The sequence below is a fragment of the Primulina eburnea genome, chromosome 5 (genome assembly GCF_022965805.1).
Source record: "Primulina eburnea isolate SZY01 chromosome 5, ASM2296580v1, whole genome shotgun sequence".
Lineage (NCBI taxonomy): Eukaryota > Viridiplantae > Streptophyta > Magnoliopsida > Lamiales > Gesneriaceae > Primulina > Primulina eburnea.
The window spans coordinates 15875093-15892842 of record NC_133105.1 but is presented as its reverse complement, the minus strand read 5'-3'; the positions used below and the strand labels follow the sequence as shown (position 1 = coordinate 15892842).

Genomic DNA, 17750 nt, shown 5'->3' with positions numbered 1-17750 from the left:
GGCCTCAAACGAGATCCAACAAATCCCTCAACGCCAAGTAAGTATGATGACGTGCAAAAGAAAACATTTTAAAGTTTTGAGGTATGCTAATTGCTTTGTGACCAAATGTATGAATGGGTTTGGAAGTCGGTGAACGTGGCCGAGGATCTCTTCGCCCCGTTAAATTTATGAACGGGTTCAGATCAGGATTGGAAAGCGTTAAACTTATGAACAGGGACCAATCCACCCGTTAAAATTATGAACGGGGATTTATGTATGCGGCAGTGGATACGTCCCTGTCAGCCCAGTACTGTGGTGTGTCTGATCAGGCCTTATTATGTTATGGGTCACTTACTTTGAAACATGCCTCTACGCAAAAATAAAAAATTATGCTTTATACGCTCAAGTTTATGTTACGAGAATGTTTAAGAAAAGCTCATGTTGATGGCACGTCTAAGTTAAGCTCACGATGTTCAAATTTCAAGCATGTTAAATTCAAGTTCAAGTATGTATGTTCTATTTTTAAAGTTGCATGTGGTTTTATTTTGTAGTACTCGCTATTTCCCAGTTTATACGTGTTGAGTCTTTAGACTGACTAGACTTGATCGATGCAGGTGAGTATGTTGATGAGGAGACAGGAGGTGGCGACCAAGGGGCAGGCTTGGACTGAGCGGGAGGCTAACCCGAGGACCGCAGTGTTTATGTTTTTATGCAAATGTTAATTTACTCTGATTTCATGTTTTGAGGGAAACACTTTGAGCAAACCTTTTGTGAGCAAATTTTATTGAAGTTATTTTGAGCAACCATGTCTTATGGGGGACTTGGTTGAGATATTTTATGGCAAACTTTGAAGGTTATGTTATGTTAAAGAAAATTTTAAATTTTTCCGCAAATTTTGAACGGTAAAAGTACGGTACGCTACAGACACGGACCCCCACACGGACCAGAGCACGGGGTCCGTGCCTTTGTCCTTCCGGAGTGTATTTTTCTAGAGTCTACACGGAACCATACCCGGACCTAGGCACGGGGTCCGTGCCTTCAGACCCGGAGCCAAACCTGGGCACGGGGTCCGTGTACTTGAGTTTTTGGGAAATATTATGGTATGCTTTGAGGTTGACGTCTTGGTTTAGTGCAATGTTTAACAATGTCGAGTCACGGGAATTTTAGAACGCCCTAAAGAAATGTATGAACTCGTGAGTAAGCTTGATTGTTACGTCTAAGTTACACCCGTTGAGTTTATGAAGTCACATTAGTATGTTGCAGCAACAACCCCGATCGAAGTCCAACGGATCCATCAACGCCAAGTAAGTATGTTGACGTGCAAAAAGAAAATATTTTAAGTTTTTGAGGTATGCTAAATGTCTTGTGACCAAATTATGAATGGGTTTGGAATTCGGTGAACGTGGCCGAGGACCTCTCCACCACGTTAAATTATGAACGGGTTAGATTGTGGTTGTAAAGAGTTAAATTATGAACGGGTACCAACCAGCTCGTTAAATATGAACGGGGATCTCATGTATGTGGCAGTGGATACGTCCCTGTCATCCCCATACTGTGGTTTATCTGATCGGGCGTTTATTATATATGGGTCATTTGTTTTGAAACACGCCTCTACGCAAAATGAAGTCGTGTATGTTTAAGTATGATCAAGTATGCTAGCATGTTTATGAAAGCTTTCAAGTTAAGGCACGTCTATGTATGTATGCAAGTTCAAGTTCATTTCAAAGCCAAGCTTCAAGTATGTATGTTCTATTTTAAAGTTGAATGTAGTTTTATTATGTAGTATTTGTTACTTCCAGTTTATACGTGTTGAGTCTTTAGACTCACTAGACTTGATCGATGCAGGTGAGGATGTCTCTGAGGAGACAGGAGGTGGGGACCAAGGAGCAGGCTTGGACTGAGCGGGAGGCTAGACCCGAGGACCGCCCACGTCATTTTAATATTTTATGCAATTTTAAAATACTCTGATTTTATGTGTTGGTGCGGGATGTTTGGAACAAGTATTTTGTTAGTAAATTTTTATTGGTGATGGATGCTTTTCAAGATATTTTTAGGAGTGATGAGTTGACGACCGTATGGATGTTTTTATTTAAGAAAATTTTAAATTTTTCCGCAAATTTTAAGTAGCAAAAGTACGGTTCGTTACAGTTGGTATCAGAGCGGTGTTCTTGTAAAGGGTTATGCCTACTGCCAGTCGCAAGAAGCTCACGAAGTCACACATCAAGTCTGTAAGTTTTAAAGTTTCAAATTTATGTTATGTAGTAAGCATTAAGTTCTGATTTCAGTATGTGCATATTTTCAAGTTGTAGTATGTGCATCTTATGTTATTTATATCATGTTCATGCATATTGGGTTTACGTGTTGGGTAAATTATTGGTACAGTATGCCTCCTAGACTTGTGGTTGACCGTGAAGCAAGGGACGAGGATAGAGAAGCTCGAGAGGAGAGGATAGACGCTCCTCCACCTCCGCCCCCACCTCCAGACATGCAGGCACAAATGCTTGCATGTATGACGCAGTTCTTCACGCAATTTGCGGGGAACCAGGCTACAGCAGTGGGTGTGGGGGTGAGGCCCCAACCGGAAGCAGTGCATGAGAGGTTTAGGAGGATGAGTCCAAAGGAGTTCTCGGGTACCACTGACCCGATGATAGCTGAAGGATGGATCAAATCCATTGAGGTAATATTCGACTTTATGGAACTGACTGATGCAGACAGGGTTAGATGTGCCACCTTCTTGTTGACTGGGGATGCTAGACTATGGTGGGAGAGCGCATCAGTGGCAGTGAACTTGCAGACTTTGTCTTGGACTGGATTCAAGGAAGTGTTCTTCGCCAAGTACTTCACTGAGGAAGTACGCTCTCGCCTGACCAGGGAATTTATGACACTGAGGCAGGGGGACAGCAGCGTGACAGACTTTGTCAGAAAGTTTGAGAGGGGGTGTTACTTCGTACCCCTCATTTCGAATGATGTCCATGCAAAGCTGAGACATTTCATGGATGGATTGCGGCTAATCTTACGCCGTGATGTGAGGGTAGCTGGCCCCACTTCTTATGTAGTCGTCGTATCTAGGGCTTTGGCGGCAGAACAAGACCAGCGGGACATTGAGGCAGATAGGCAGGGCAAGAGGACCTATCAGGCTCCACCACAACAACAACAATATCAGAGGCCTCAGTTCAAGAAACCTTACTAGGAGCAACCGGGAAAGAAACCCTATCAGGGACCGCCGATAGGCAAGGGTCCTATCCAGCAGCAGAGAGCGCTTCAGAGGCCCGGTAATTTCCCAGTCTGTCAGAAATGCAATCGCCAGCATCCCGGTCAGTGCTTATGGGGATCCGAGAAATGTTTTAAATGTGGAGCTACGGACCACATGTTGAAAGAGTGCCCACACTGGAAATTGCCAACCCAAGGGAGAGTATTCGTCATGCATGCCCAAGAGGCGAATCCAGACACTACCCTTTTGACTGGTAATTTATTTAATTCAGTACAATATTTATTACTTTGCCTGCATGTCTAATTTTAATTGGGAATACTAGTGTTTTAGTTGAAATTGTGGGTGTCTTTTGTTGCATGAGGTTTATGGTAGAATTTTTGGGATATAAGTTAGTTTGTTGTGCTAACGCATCTCAGGGAATATTTTCATTAATAGATTAGCCACAACGGCACTGATAGATTCAGGAGCCATTCACTCCTTTATCTCAGAGACTTTCGCTAATCATCTGGACATCAAGTCCATTGGCCTAGATATAAATTTTTCGGTGACAGTCCCATCCGGGGAAGAACTGTTAGTGACTAGCGTGATTAGAGACATTGATCTGGAATTGCAGGGCCATCTAGTATATGCGGATTTTATTCTACTGCCGATGCCAGAGTTCGACCTTATTTTAAGAATGGATTGGCTGACAAAAAACAGGGTTCTGATTGACTTTCAGAAGAGGTCAGTATTGGTTAGACCGCCGGGCATGGAGCGGTTTCTTTTTGAACCAGCCAGGTGGAGTAGTTTCCGTCGCATGATCTCTTGCATGCAGGCTAGGAGACTTATTTCTAAGGGGTGTCAGGCCTTCTTGGCCAGCATTATTTCTGCATGTGACATACCCACTCCGACTTTATCGGAGGTGCCAGTAGCCAGAGATTTCCCAGACGTCTTTCCTGATGACGTCACAGGTCTTCCACCAGAGAGAGAGGTGGAGTTTGCAATCGACCTTATGCCAGGCACTGTGCCAATATCTAAGGCACCGTATCGATTAGCTCCAGCTGAAATGTTAGAACTCAAGCAGCAGATTCAGAAGCTTCTTGACAAGGATTTTATCCGCCCTAGTTTCTCACAGTGGGGCGCGCCAGTAATCTTTGTGAAAAAGAAGGATGGAAGCATGAGACTCTGCATCGATTATCGTGAGTTGAACAAGGTAACGATAAAGAACAAGTAACCACTTCCTAGGATCGAAGACTTGTTTGATCAGTTGCAGGGAGCTACAGTGTTCTCTAAGATAGATCTTCGATCAGGGTATCACCAGCTGAAGGTGAAGGATGCAGATGTTCACAAGACGGCCTTCAGGACCAGATATGGGCATTACGAGTTCTTAGTAATGCCGTTCGTACTGACGAATGCTCCAGATTTTCATGGACCTCATGAACCGAGTATTCCAGCCTTACTTAGACCAATTTGTCATAGTTTTCTTTGACAATATTCTCATATACTCGAAGAGTCATGAGGAGCATAGCTAGCATTTGAGGACAGTGTTGCATGTTTTGCAGAGTCGCAAGTTATTTGCGAAGTTCAGTAAGTGCGAGTTTTGGTTGCAGAAAGTAGCGTTTTTGGGTCATATAGTGTCTAGCAGTGGTATTGAAGTGGATCCAACAAAGGTAGCAGCCGTTAAGGAATGGATTGAGCCAAAGAATGCATCGGAGATCTGAAGTTTTCTGGGTCTACCCGGTTACTACCGTAAGTTCATTCAGGGATTTTCATCCATAGCAGTGCCACTCACTTCACTAACCAAGAAAAATGCTAAGTTTGTGTGGAGTGAAGAATGCCAGAAGAGCTTTGACACTTTGAAGCAAGCTCTTATTTCAGCTCTAGTGCTAGCCATGCCATCTGGGCAAGGAGATTTTATGTTGTATACCGATGCATCTAAGCTCGGGTTAGGCGCAGTGTTGATGCAGCAGGGTCGGGTTATAGCTTATGCTTCCAGGCAGTTGAAAGTGCATGAGAAGAACTATCCGACGCATGATCTTGAATTAGCCGCAGTCGTCTTTGCGTTGAAGATTTGGAGACACTACTTGTATGGCGAGAGGTGTCAGATTTTCACTGACCACAAAAGTCTGAAATATTTCTTCACGCAGAAGGAGCAGAACATGAGGCAGAGACAGTGGTTGGAATTGGTGAAAGACTATGATTGCGAGATTAGCTACCATCCAGGAAAAGCTAATGTTGTGGCAGATGACTTGAGCAAAAAAGTTGCAGTCATAGCTCAGTTATCAGTGCAGAGACCTCTTCAGTCTGAAATTCAGAGGTTTGGTTTGGAAGTTTACCATAAGGGCAGAGCACCAAGGCTGTCTAATCAGACAGTCCAGTCTTCTCTGCTAGACCGTATCCGGACAGGCCAGTCTTCAGATGAGCAGTTGCAGAAATGGAGACTGAAGGATGAAGCCAAGGGCAGTCTACTGTACACAGTGTCAGATGGTATTGTGAGATACAGAGGCAGAATGTGGGTGCTTAGTGTTGATTCGATCAGAAAGGATATTCTAACAGAGGCACACGCATCTCCGTATTCTATTCACCCAGGGGGTACGAAGATGTATAAGGACCTACAGATCTTCTATTGGTGGCCAGGGATGAAGAGAGACGTCCGAAGGTTTGTGTCTGAATACCTCACTTGTCTGCAGGTGAAGGCAGAGCATCAGAGGCCAGCGGGATTGGTTAAGCCACTCCCCATCCCACAGTGGAAATGGGAGAATGTCACAATGGACTTTGTGGTTGGATTACCGAGGTCAGTCAGAGGATTTAATTCTATTTTGGTTATCGTGGATCGACTCACAAAGTCAGCACACTTTTTTCCAGTGAAGACAACTTTCTCCATGACGCAGTAGGCAGAACTTTATATCAGGGAGATAGTTCGTTTACACGGGTTCCTAGTTTCGATTGTGTCCGACAGGGACCCGAGATTTACGTCATCCTTCTGGAAGAGCTTATATGCAGCCATGGGGACGAAGTTGCTTTTCAGTACAGCTTTTCACCCGCAGACAGATGGCCAGTCTGAGCGAGTGATTCAGATTTTGGAGGATTTACTGCGAGCCTGTATGATTGATTTCCAGGGAACTTGGGAGTCTAAGATACCGCTAGTGGAGTTTACTTACAACAACAGCTTCCAATCATCTATAGGTATGGCTCCCTACGAGGCTTTGTATGGAAGAAAGTGCAGATCACCAGTTCATTGGGATGAAGTTGGTGAGAGAGCGGATCTTGGTCCAGAGATAGTTCAGCAAACTGCCGATGTGGTGTTCAAGATCCGTGACAGAATGAAGACTGCCCAAAGCCGTCAGAAGAGCTATGCTGATAAGAGGAGGAGAGATCTCGAGTTTGCCGCTGGTGATCACATATTCTTCAAGATAGAACCTATGAAGGGTGTAATGAGATTTGGGAAGAGAGGCAAGCTGAGTCCGAGATTTATTGGACCGTTCAAGATTCTGGACAGAGTTGGGACAGTAGCTTACCATGTAGCCCTTCCGCCGAATCTGGCCGGGGTACACAATGTGTTCCACGTTTCTATGCTGAGGAAGTACCTTGCGATTCCTTCGCATATTCTGAGCTATGAGCCATTGCAGCTTGCTCCAGACCTGTCATTTGAGGAGCGACCGATTCAAATTCTAGCCAGACAGGAGCGCAGACTCCGGAACAAAGTGACTAAGCTAGTCAAAGTCCGGTGGCTAAATCAATCAGTGGAGGAAGCACTTTGGGAGTCAGAGGCAGATATGAGACTTCGTTGTTGTTTGGTAAGACTTAATTTCGAGGACGAAATTTTTATAAGTGGGGGAGGAACTGTAGTGCCCAAATTCAGTACACGTATAACTCATGTATTTATTTAGTTGTTAAATTTATTATTTAAATTTAACACAAGTCTTAGCCTTACCCGATTTATTTAAATGCATTATTTTAAATCTTTTTTTTATGTTTATGTGATGCACGTTAAAATATTTTTCAAGTTTCATGTTTCAGGCGATTATTCGAAGCAGGATTGAGGAAAAGACTGGTGACGATTTTTGGTATTTTAAAATGTGGTATTTTTAACTTTTAGTCAAGAATGGAGCATTTTAAATAATTTGTTAAGTTGTAAGTATTGTGAAGCCTAATTTAATTATTAGGTGAATTTTAGAATTTTAAAACTTTTAAAGTCTAGCACTTGTACCTCTTTATTTTTAATTAGAGATTGTGTTAAAGTTAAGGGAGAGTTAGTAAATTAAATTAGTTGCTAATTATTAATTAAGCAAATTTTACTCTCCTTAATTTACTAAAACACACGCACACACGCATTTTTACACACACCTGTACACGATTAAACATACACACTCACTTCACAATCAATTTTATTATTTTTGAGAGAACAAAACTAGGGTTCTAAGAGAAGAATAGCAGCCGCCCCTTCTTCTGGAAATCCTGCGAGATTTAATCGAGTTTTCTTCAAGATTTTTAGCGCCACGTTCGTCCCGGATCAATCCTCACGTCATCTCCGCTTCGGTATCGTCGTCACGGTATTTCTGAATATCATAAGGCACGTATAATCTCTCTTTTGCTGCGTCGATAATGTCATATTATGCGTTGCGTTATTTTAAGCGTAAAATTCATGTATGATTTTCGTAGTTTGAGCAAATAATTGACTGGATCGATTTTGAAGGAAAATTTTTAGATCTAAATCATGTTTTTACTGTTCTTCTTAAAACTGCGAATTTTCAGTCGAGATTTTGAGAAAACTTTCAATTAAAAAAATGTAGAACTTTTTGATACCTTCGCTTTGATATAAAATTCGAGTTATTTGGATAAAAATTGAGTGAGTTATGGTGTTTTCCGTGGAACTGCTCAAACTGCATTTTTCAGAAATTATGATGTTGATGTGTGTTCTTGAGATTTTATTGTTGCAGGCTTCGTTGGGGATCGACGGGCGATCGTTGCTGTGTCTAGGTATGTTTAGCATGATGTGGGTATGGTTGTAGTATATTCGTTTCGCGTCGATAGGCACTTGGGAGATCGAATGGTCGTATGAATCGTGTTGTTATCGAAGTCGTGTTCACGGGTGATTGGGTTAACTGTAACATATGATTGTTTTGGGGATAAATGTATAGGCTTGAGTCAAAGACATAGCATCCTAAGATGGTCTCGATTCATGGTCGGTAGAATCGAGTCTAGACTGTTAAATAAAATCTTGTTCCGTAATTCCGAAGGTTGACTCCTCTCGCAGGTACACGGACCCACGGACGGACCCTGGCACGGGGTCCGTGCCTTTGTTTCCTCGTTAGTGCCATTTTTGCGCACGGACACGGACCCCCACACGGACCAGAGCACGGGGTCCGTGCCTTTGTCCTTCCGGAGTGCATTTTTCCAGTGTCTACACGGACCCATACTCGGACCTAGGCACGGGGTCCGTGCCTTTAATTTTCTTCACGACACATTGCACCGCACCTACACGACCCGGAGCCGGACCTGGGCACGGGGTCCGTGTACTTGAGTTTTTGGGAAATATTATGGTATGCTTTGAGGTTGACGTCTTGGTTTAGTGCAATGTTTAACAATGTCGAGTCAGGGGAATTTTAGAACGCCCTAAGGAAATGTATGAACTCGTGAGTAAGCTTGATTGTTACGTCTAAGTTACACCCGTTGAGTTTATGAAGTCACATTAGTATGTTGCAGCAACAACCCCGATCGAAGTCCAACGGATCCCTCAACGCCAAGTAAGTATGTTGACGTGCAAAAAGAAAATATTTTAAGTTTTTGAGGTATGCTAAATGTCTTGTGACCAAATTATGAATGGGTTTGGAATTCGGTGAACGTGGCCGAGGACCTCTCCACCACGTTAAATTATGAACGGGTTAGATTGTGGTTGTAAAGAGTTAAATTATGAACGAGTACCAACCAGCCCGTTAAATATGAACGGGGATCTCATGTATGTGGCAGTGGATACGTCCCTGTCATCCCCATACTGTGGTTTATCTGATCAGGCGTTTATTATATATGGGTCACTTGCTTTGAAACACGCCTCTACGCAAAATGAAGTCGTGTATGTTTAAGTATGATCAAGTATGCTAGCATGTTTATGAAAGCTTTCAAGTTAAGGCACGTCTATGTATGTATGCAAGTTCAAGTTCATTTCAAAGACAAGCTTCAAGTATGTATGTTCTATTTTAAAGTTGCATGTGGTTTTATTATGTAGTACTTGTTACTTCCAGTTTATACATGTTGAGTCTTTAGACTCACTAGACTTGATCGATGCAGGTGACGAAGTATATGAGGAGACAGGAGGTGGGGACCAAGGAGCAGGCTTGGACTGAGCGGGAGGCTAGACCCGAGGACCGCCCACGTCATTTTAATATTTTATGCAAGGTTAAAATACTCTGATTTTATGTTTTGGTGAGGGATGTTTGGAACAAGTATTTTGTTAGTAAATTTTATTGGTGATGGATGCTTTCCAAGATATTTTTAGGAGCGATGAGTTGACGACCGTATGGATGTTTTTATTTAAGAAAATTTTAAATTTTTCCTCAAATTTTAAGTAGCAAAAGTACGGTTTGTTACAATTATTGTGAGAACTGAACTGATAACAGCTCAAACCGATCAAATCAGTTTGAAAACAATAATTAAAAAGTTAAGTACACAAGATATGTTTATAGATATTCGGAGACGTCAACTGCTCCTACGTCACCCGTTCTACCACCTCGGGTATGTTCCACCAGAAGACTTTGATTTACAACACCTTGTACAAACCCACTCAGCTTAGGAATTACCCTACTGCCTAACTGAACTTCTATCCTAGACTGAAGGCAACACCTTCCAGCCAACACTTGTTTAACGTCTATGTGTCAAAGTGTGGGGACCCAAACCTAATTCATTTTTTTATCGTTATTAATATTAAATGTATCAATTAAGTAATGTGGGACATAATTTTTTTTTTAAAATACAAGTGCAGAAACGTAATGTACTCAATCTGATATACATATAAATATAAAGATACAAGTCTTGTACAACATTTATTTATCTCAATTAAAGTTCAGTAACTATATCAAGTACTGAAAATCAATCTACTCTAAGTCCGAATCTCCACGCTAATTCTGAATCTCTCATCCTCTTCCTGATCCTGATCCTGATCCTGCTCCACCTGTTGTCATGCACACATACAAACAAGACAATAGCCGGATAACTCCGGTGAGAATATAATCCCAGTATAAACAATGTAAACATGCAGTCATATAAAATCATATATAAAAGCATGAAACACATATCGATAGCATGTATCAAATCTGAAAGACATGTATCGATATCAAGTAATAAATAAAACTTTAGACTCGTCACTTCATACTCGATTCATTTCTAATCTAAGGATCCCGGTTGAATAAGAACGCAACGTTCTCCCACATACTTTCCCCAGACAGATGGTGGTACGTCCTTATTCCCAGACTTTAGCTATCTATATCGAATATCTGCAATAAAAGTCGATCTACTCCTAAGCACATCGATATATACCCAAAAGTCCAGTGACTTGGCGGTTCTGCCAAAAACTAGGCATATCTGTCCAAGACTCTAACTCATGCTTTGCTATAAATCAATAGAATAAGCATATCAATATCACACATTGCAACATATCAAGGAAATGGCAATTCAGTATGTGGTTTTGGGAAACTCAAGTTAAATCAAACTTGAGTTGTGCAATCCCGAATCAACATTGATTTATACCTTTCTTTCTATCGATCTGCTGAAATCGAAATCTCGAATTCAAAGTCTGTCAATACTCAATCTGGCAATGACAATAGCGAGGAATACAATATCAATCCCCCACTCAATCAATACTGGATATAATCAGAACTAAATCAAATTTTGTTTCAACGGCATAATGGCATAATCTCAATATACCCAGCAATACAATTTTCTGATATCAAATCTCAATGAAATCAACTCTGAAAATCATAACAATTTAATACAATATCTGTTTTTCAATCCGATTTCGATTATACGATGTCTAACATGTCAAGAACATCATATATGAATCATATCCGATTCTGGCAATATCATAATTTCAAGACATATCAAAACATAAGAAAACTTACATCCGTATGAAGCCTGCGTCGATAGAAACACGGTAATGCACTCGGATTCAAAATCGAACGGATGGATCTTGTGTGAATTAATTTCTAAGATAAAAAAACTATAAGTCTCTTCAAAGCACGCCTCGTTTGTCCAGCTGCTGTTCTGAAGGCAAGGAAGACGTTCATATATATATATATATATATATATATATATATATATATATATATATATTGCATGATGTGGTACAAGTGGCTTGTTCTTTGCACTGCACGTCTCGCGCATATGCGCGACCCTCCTCGGCGCATATGCGCGAGACCTACTGGTCTCGGCAATAATCTCCTCGGCAGCTCGCGCATATGCGCGCCCATCTTCCGCGCATATGCGCGAGGTCGTCTGGAATTGTATTTGACTTCTCGCACAGCTCGCGTATATGCGCGCCCTGACTTCGTGCAAATGCGCGAGGTCTTTTGTCCATTTCGCGCATGTTCGCGCATCATGTCGAGCATGTGCGCGAGAGGTACTGTCCTCGCACTTACATCTTCTCATGTCGAATCAAATCGTGTCCCGATTAATCCTCTCCTAATCATATCAATTAACAACAAATCATTTCGCAGATTAACAGATAAAAATCTCGGGCATTACACAAAGACTACATACACAAGTTTAACGTCTTTGTGCAAGACTCACTCAACTAGTCAATAAGCTCAACTGTCTGTATATGTGAGTGATTGTCTGTGTGCGTGTGTGAGAACTGAACTATGAATACAACATGGAAGTGTTCTCACACACTGAGAATTTTGCTTCTATACTAAGCAGTTGGCATGCCCTTTTTTTCTTCTATCTTCACACACTTGTGTGTTTTCTACACTTGTCTATTTTCCACGCACTTTTATATCGACGATCTTGGTCTGGTATTTATAGATGCAATGAGACCGCACACCAAGACTCATCAAATATGAACATTGCAGTTTGAATCTGTTCTTTGATATTTGTCTTGTACTTTCCGACAACCATTCTGGAGCATTTTGGCTTTAAGCACTGCTGCAACGTCTATTATTGTCCTTTGCTTGGACAAAAGCTTCTCCTTAGTGCGCACAGAAGGATTCTATTGAATAAGTTTGTCGTGTTCTCAAACTGATTGATTCCTAACTGATGTTCTGAACTGGTCAGTTGAACTGATCTTGAACTGGTTCGATAAAATCAGTTGGCTCGTCAGCTGAACTGATTTCGCTACTTCAGTTGAACTGGTCCGCTGCACTCTTCATCAGCTGGTCAGGCTTCTAAAGTTTTTCTGTTGAACTGTCTATCAGCTGGACAATCAGTTGAACTAATCTTTTGATATTTCTGTTGAACTGGTTTAGCTTGGGTGTTAGTTGGTGCTTTCAGTTTGCGTCTTGATAGCATCAGTTTTGGCTCGATAACTGATCAGTTCGAATCCTGATCAGTTCCAGTTTCTGCGCACTTAGGTAAAATTATTAGAAACAAAGTAACAAGTTTTGTGAACATCAAAATCAATATTGCGAACATGAAATATTCCAACAATCTCACCATTTTTTATGATCACAAAACTTGAGCAATTAAAACTGAAACGTCTGCTATTCGTTTTGCTTAAAAAGTACTTGAATTTTCTTTAAATCCTCTAAGGAATCGGCCGAACCTGTTACATATTTATAAAATATTTTTGCACCATTTTTAAAATAAACCAACCAACTAGTAATTGAAACTCAAAGGAAATAGTCAAAACGTTAAATCGTCAAACGTTTGAAGTCACTACCAACTAACAACCTCTCAAAAATCTCTTAAAAAGCATAAATAAATAGTTGTTAAATCTTTAACATAAATCATAAACTTAAATGCGGAAAGTAGAAGCACTGGTCCTCGGGTTATGTGCACCAACAGTTCAGAAAAGTCAACCATCAAGACCTCCAATATCATAATTATCAACATCACCTACATAAATCACACCTAGTGAGTCTAAAAACTCAACACATCATATTCTTGATAACAAGTAATACATATATAGATCATATACAACAGTGAAAAATACTTGTACTTAAAATAACATTTTCATAATAATGCATAAACTTTAAACATAAACACTTTCATAAATAATTTCATATCAACATATTCATATTCATATCAACATATTCATATTCATATTCATATTTGTATTCGTATTCGTAGTCGTGTTTGTTGAATTCAGATCGTGATTGTGACTCGTATTCGTATTCGTATTCGTATTCGTATTGGGCGATAGATCCATCTAGAGAAAACCACAGTACTAGGCGGCCGTACACCAGCAACACTCTCACCGGTCAACTGGGCCTTAGCCAACATATTAACATATTTGTATCCATATCTAAGGAAATACGATCGTCGGGCTCTCACTAGCACCATAACCCTCACGATATTTCCAACATATCATCGTATTTAGTCACAATCCCTTCATGTCCTTCAACATTTCGCATATCCATCACTTAAAAAAACATGTATATACTATCATTTTTCTTTTAAACCAAGCATGCAACATGTCTTTTAAATGTCCATAAAACCATAAAAATCGATGAACATTTGAAAATCTTAATTTAACATATAAAAATTCATAAACATTTGAAATAATCATATTAGCATTTACAACATCATTCGTGACACTGCCATGACGTTTACTAATTTTTGGGTGTATAATTACCGTTTTACCACTAGACATAAAATTTCATTTTTTTGACATTTTCTTAATTTCGTTGACTATAACATGTCCCAAATAATTATTTAAGCCTAAATTTTATTTAGTTTAAATAATAGACTTTTTAATTAATTTGTAATTAGTCGTTTTGAAGGCGTTTTAATCCCGAAAAATTTCAAACTTTAATATAAAATTCATAAATTCAAAACTTAGACTTTTTATATTATTTTAGCGCTCGAGAACCATGACTCGACTCCCGTGAGCCGTGTTTTGATTTAATTTCCACTAGAAAACCCTAGCCGAGCCCAAACTAGGAACCCCCGAGCCATCTTTAATTTTTCTCGAGCCCAGCTTGAACCACCATGAGCCAAACCTGAGCCAACCCTTGTATAGACGCTACTGGACCCTTAGCACCCTTAGGATCCAACCCAAACTCAAACCCGAAGCCCTAACATCAGCTGCAAGCATGGCCGAGAAATCCTAGTAGATGTTGGAATCTTGTTTCGCACCTAAGACCTAACCAGCGAGCCCAAACCCTGAACCAGCCTCTCAAGCGCTCACCTAGGACTCCAAGGAGTCGCCCTAGCCCAGCGATGAGCCCCCTGGCCGAGCCCCTTAATCCCTGCAAGCCCATGTACCCTGCGCATGTTGCATGCGTTTCTCGAGTGGGAGTCCTAGATCCTTGACCAACGACGAGCCATGCAACCCGAGCCTATGACAACATACGGTTCCTAACTTGATCGTTTCTGGTGTACATCGTTTTTGGGGTGATTTAGAACTCTCTAACTCGAGTGAAAACCTCCTTAGACACCCCCTAATCATGGCAGCCCCTTTAGACATGTAAACAACAAAAGTTTGAATCAAAATCATGCTTGAAATTTCATGTGTTGCATAAAAACAAAAATACTTCAAAGTGTCACTTGTTTTCCCTTGCAATTCATACATAAAAACATATTATGATGTGATGATGGTTGAAGGGAAGAATTATGGCATGCCTTTGCGTATTGAACGCACGAATTCTCGTTGACGATTGCAAAGAACGACGACAAGAACCCTCGGATGAATTTTCCCTTGAAATTCTCGACTTTTTCTTTCAAATTGTGGTATGTGTGTGCCGTGTACTTGAGGTAAATTTTGAAGAGTAAATTCTGAAAAGTGGCTTGAGTTCTATGAAGGGTTAAAGGGTTGTTTTATATATTATATACTTAATTAATCTACTTTCAAAGCTTAGGCCCATTAATCAATTAATCAAGCTCATTAGTGTTTAATTAGAATATTTAAAAATAATTTTGTTTGAATAAGTTCGTGAATTTATTAGTCGGATTGCCAAAACGTTCGTATTTTTGTTGAAAAATCAACACCGACAAAATTTACGTCCTGGCGTATAAAATCACCTCAAAACCCCTAATTTTCAAAAATAAGAAAAAGCATCACTCATATTTTAAATAATTAAAAATAATTATTTAATAAAAATATTTTCTATTTTTCAGCCCTCGGTCTCCATTCCTCGATCGCAACTCGAATAACCCCTAAAAATACATTTAATGCATGTATGTAGAAAAACTACTAAAACATCATATAATCATGTCACATAATCAATTTAGCAATAATAATCATTTAATTAACCGTTTTTCATATTTCCTAGATTTGCATGCAGTTGAATTACGCCGTTTTAATTTTGGACCTTACAATTCCTCCCCCCTTAAATAAAATTCCGTCCTCGAAATTATAACTTACAAAATAGCTCTGGATAGTGACTCCTCAAGTCCCTCGGTTTCCCAAGTATCTTCTTCTTCCGAGTGATTCAGCCACTTGTCCTCGACCATTGGAATGACTTTTTTTCGCAATCTTCTTTCTTGCCTTCTGATAGACGTGGTTTTTACATGTTTTATTGCATTAGTTTGTGTGTGTTTGCTTCGTGCATGCGTACATTTCATTTACATTTTGTTCATTGTAGAGTAAACATTTGCATTTGATCTTGTCTCATTTGTGTGTGACAAATTTGCAGGAAAAATGACCGGAAAACCGAATCTCGAGCAAAGTGTGCAAAACAAGAGGAAAATGGCAGAATGGCTGGCGCCTAAGCGGTAGAAAATTACCGCTCAGGCACGAGACGTGAATAGCTAAGATGATGTCCAGAAGTATGGCGCTCGGGCGGTAAGTTTCTACTGCCCGGGCGCGAGATTTATCTTCCGAAGGGGCAACTTACAGAAAACTCGGTGCTCGGGCGGTAATGTTTTATCGTCCGAGTGCGAATGCCGCATTCCTCAAGAAATACTATAGAAGATGTTGCGCTCGAGCGGTAATTTTCTACCGCCCGAGCGCCACTTATTTTTGGATAATTATCTTTGCTGATTCCTTACCTTAATTTTGGGAGGTTGATGATATGGGAAGGATCTTGGGACGTTTTTGATGGATTCAGACATAATTTCAGCAGCCGCACAAGCTTGGAGAGGACCTTGGTGCTTGGAGTTAAAAATTTGAAGATTTCCGGGCGTCGTTGCTCGTATTTTCGTCACGCATAGCATTTCTAATCTAGTTTTTATCATTCAAACATTGTTTTGTTCATTTTAAATATGAATTCGAGTAGCTAACTTTATTATTTGTTGGGATTTAAGGGGATCCTACCCCAAAATTTGATTTGAATTAATTCACATTTCGATTGTTGCGTTATTTTTTATTATACTACTGTTTTATCGTGTTGTTGAGCGTAGCTAACTTTAACAACGTTTTTATATTGCGAGTGAGTTCGAGAGAATAACTTGTAATAGGAACGAGTAGTATAATCCGTGGATCTACAATTTACATAGACATATGAAATTGGATACGCGCCGATAGTCATAGTCCTAAGGGTCGAAAACTAGGGGATTTCATTGATCGACATGTGATTCACTCTTGATAAATAATTAAAGACATTTACTTACTTCATTGAATAGAATTAGTTTGGCGTTGCTCGAGAGAATATGTTCAATTGAATAAGAAATCATGTCGGAAGCATATAATCAATATCGAATGAATGAATTAATTAATTAACGAGGGATAGGTGAACCGATATTCCCAACAAATTCATTTCTCATTGACTTTTTAATCAACCATTTTAGGCATTCGATTTCATTAATTAATTCTTGAATAATTTTATTTGCATGTTTATTTGATCAGAGTAGTAATAATCAATCAACCAATTTTCGTTGCTAAAGATTTAATAACTGAAAATAATAATTGTCAAACACAGTCTTAAGTGGAACGATACTCGTACTCACGTATATTATACTATTATTTGACATCGTGCACTTGCGATTAGTTTTTGAGCATACAAAATCATATTTTTATTGAGGATTCCACAGTGCAAGTTTTGCTTGATCAAGTTTTTGGTGCCGTTGTCGGGGACTGTTAATTCACAATTTTATTTAGTTATTTTCTTTAGCATTGTTTCATTTTTATTAAATTAACACTCCATATTCTATTACAGATATTTCTTCCAGTGCATGCCAAAGTCACTTGACGTGGAGTTTGAGCAGTTCGACCCTGAAATTGAAAGAAATTTCCGCAGGAGAAGACAACAGCAGAGACTGAAAGAACTGATGGAGAGGTAGTTTGAACGATCATGAGGAGGAACATCGTGAAGATAGACATATTGAGATGCCGTGCCGCATAACAATGCTGGAGTATGCCCAACCCTCTTTGGATGGAGCACGCCCCAGTATTGTGAGGCCTATTGTGCGGGCAAACCACTTCGAAATCAAACCAGCTATAATTCAGATTATTCAGAACACAGTCCAATTTAAAGGATCTGCAGTAGATGAC

The 17750-nt window shown here is 40.0% G+C and overlaps 1 protein-coding gene across 1 annotated transcript; it reads left to right on the top strand.

Annotated features, from left to right (window-relative positions):
• The first annotated feature begins 2362 nt into the window (after positions 1–2362).
• On the top strand, positions 2363–17539 carry LOC140831399 (uncharacterized). The gene is made up of 4 exons (XM_073195152.1): positions 2363–2577; positions 2695–3098; positions 3607–3913; positions 17416–17539. The coding sequence occupies exons 1-4, from the start codon at positions 2363–2365 to the stop codon at positions 17537–17539; spliced, it is 1050 nt and encodes a 349-aa protein (XP_073051253.1).
• The last annotated feature ends 211 nt before the right edge of the window (positions 17540–17750 follow it).

What these genes read in the sequence shown, in the direction of transcription:
- LOC140831399 (XM_073195152.1), top strand. Translation starts at nt 2,363, where the DNA reads ATGCCTCCTAGACTTGTGGTTGACCGTGAAGCAAGGGACGAGGATAGA. An exon ending in CCGGAAGCAGTGCATGAGAG is followed by an intron (nt 2,578 to 2,694) that starts GTTTAGGAGGAT and finishes TGATGCAGACAG; the next exon opens with GGTTAGATGTGCCACCTTCT. An exon ending in CATTGAGGCAGATAGGCAGG is followed by an intron (nt 3,099 to 3,606) that starts GCAAGAGGACCT and finishes AACGCATCTCAG; the next exon opens with GGAATATTTTCATTAATAGA.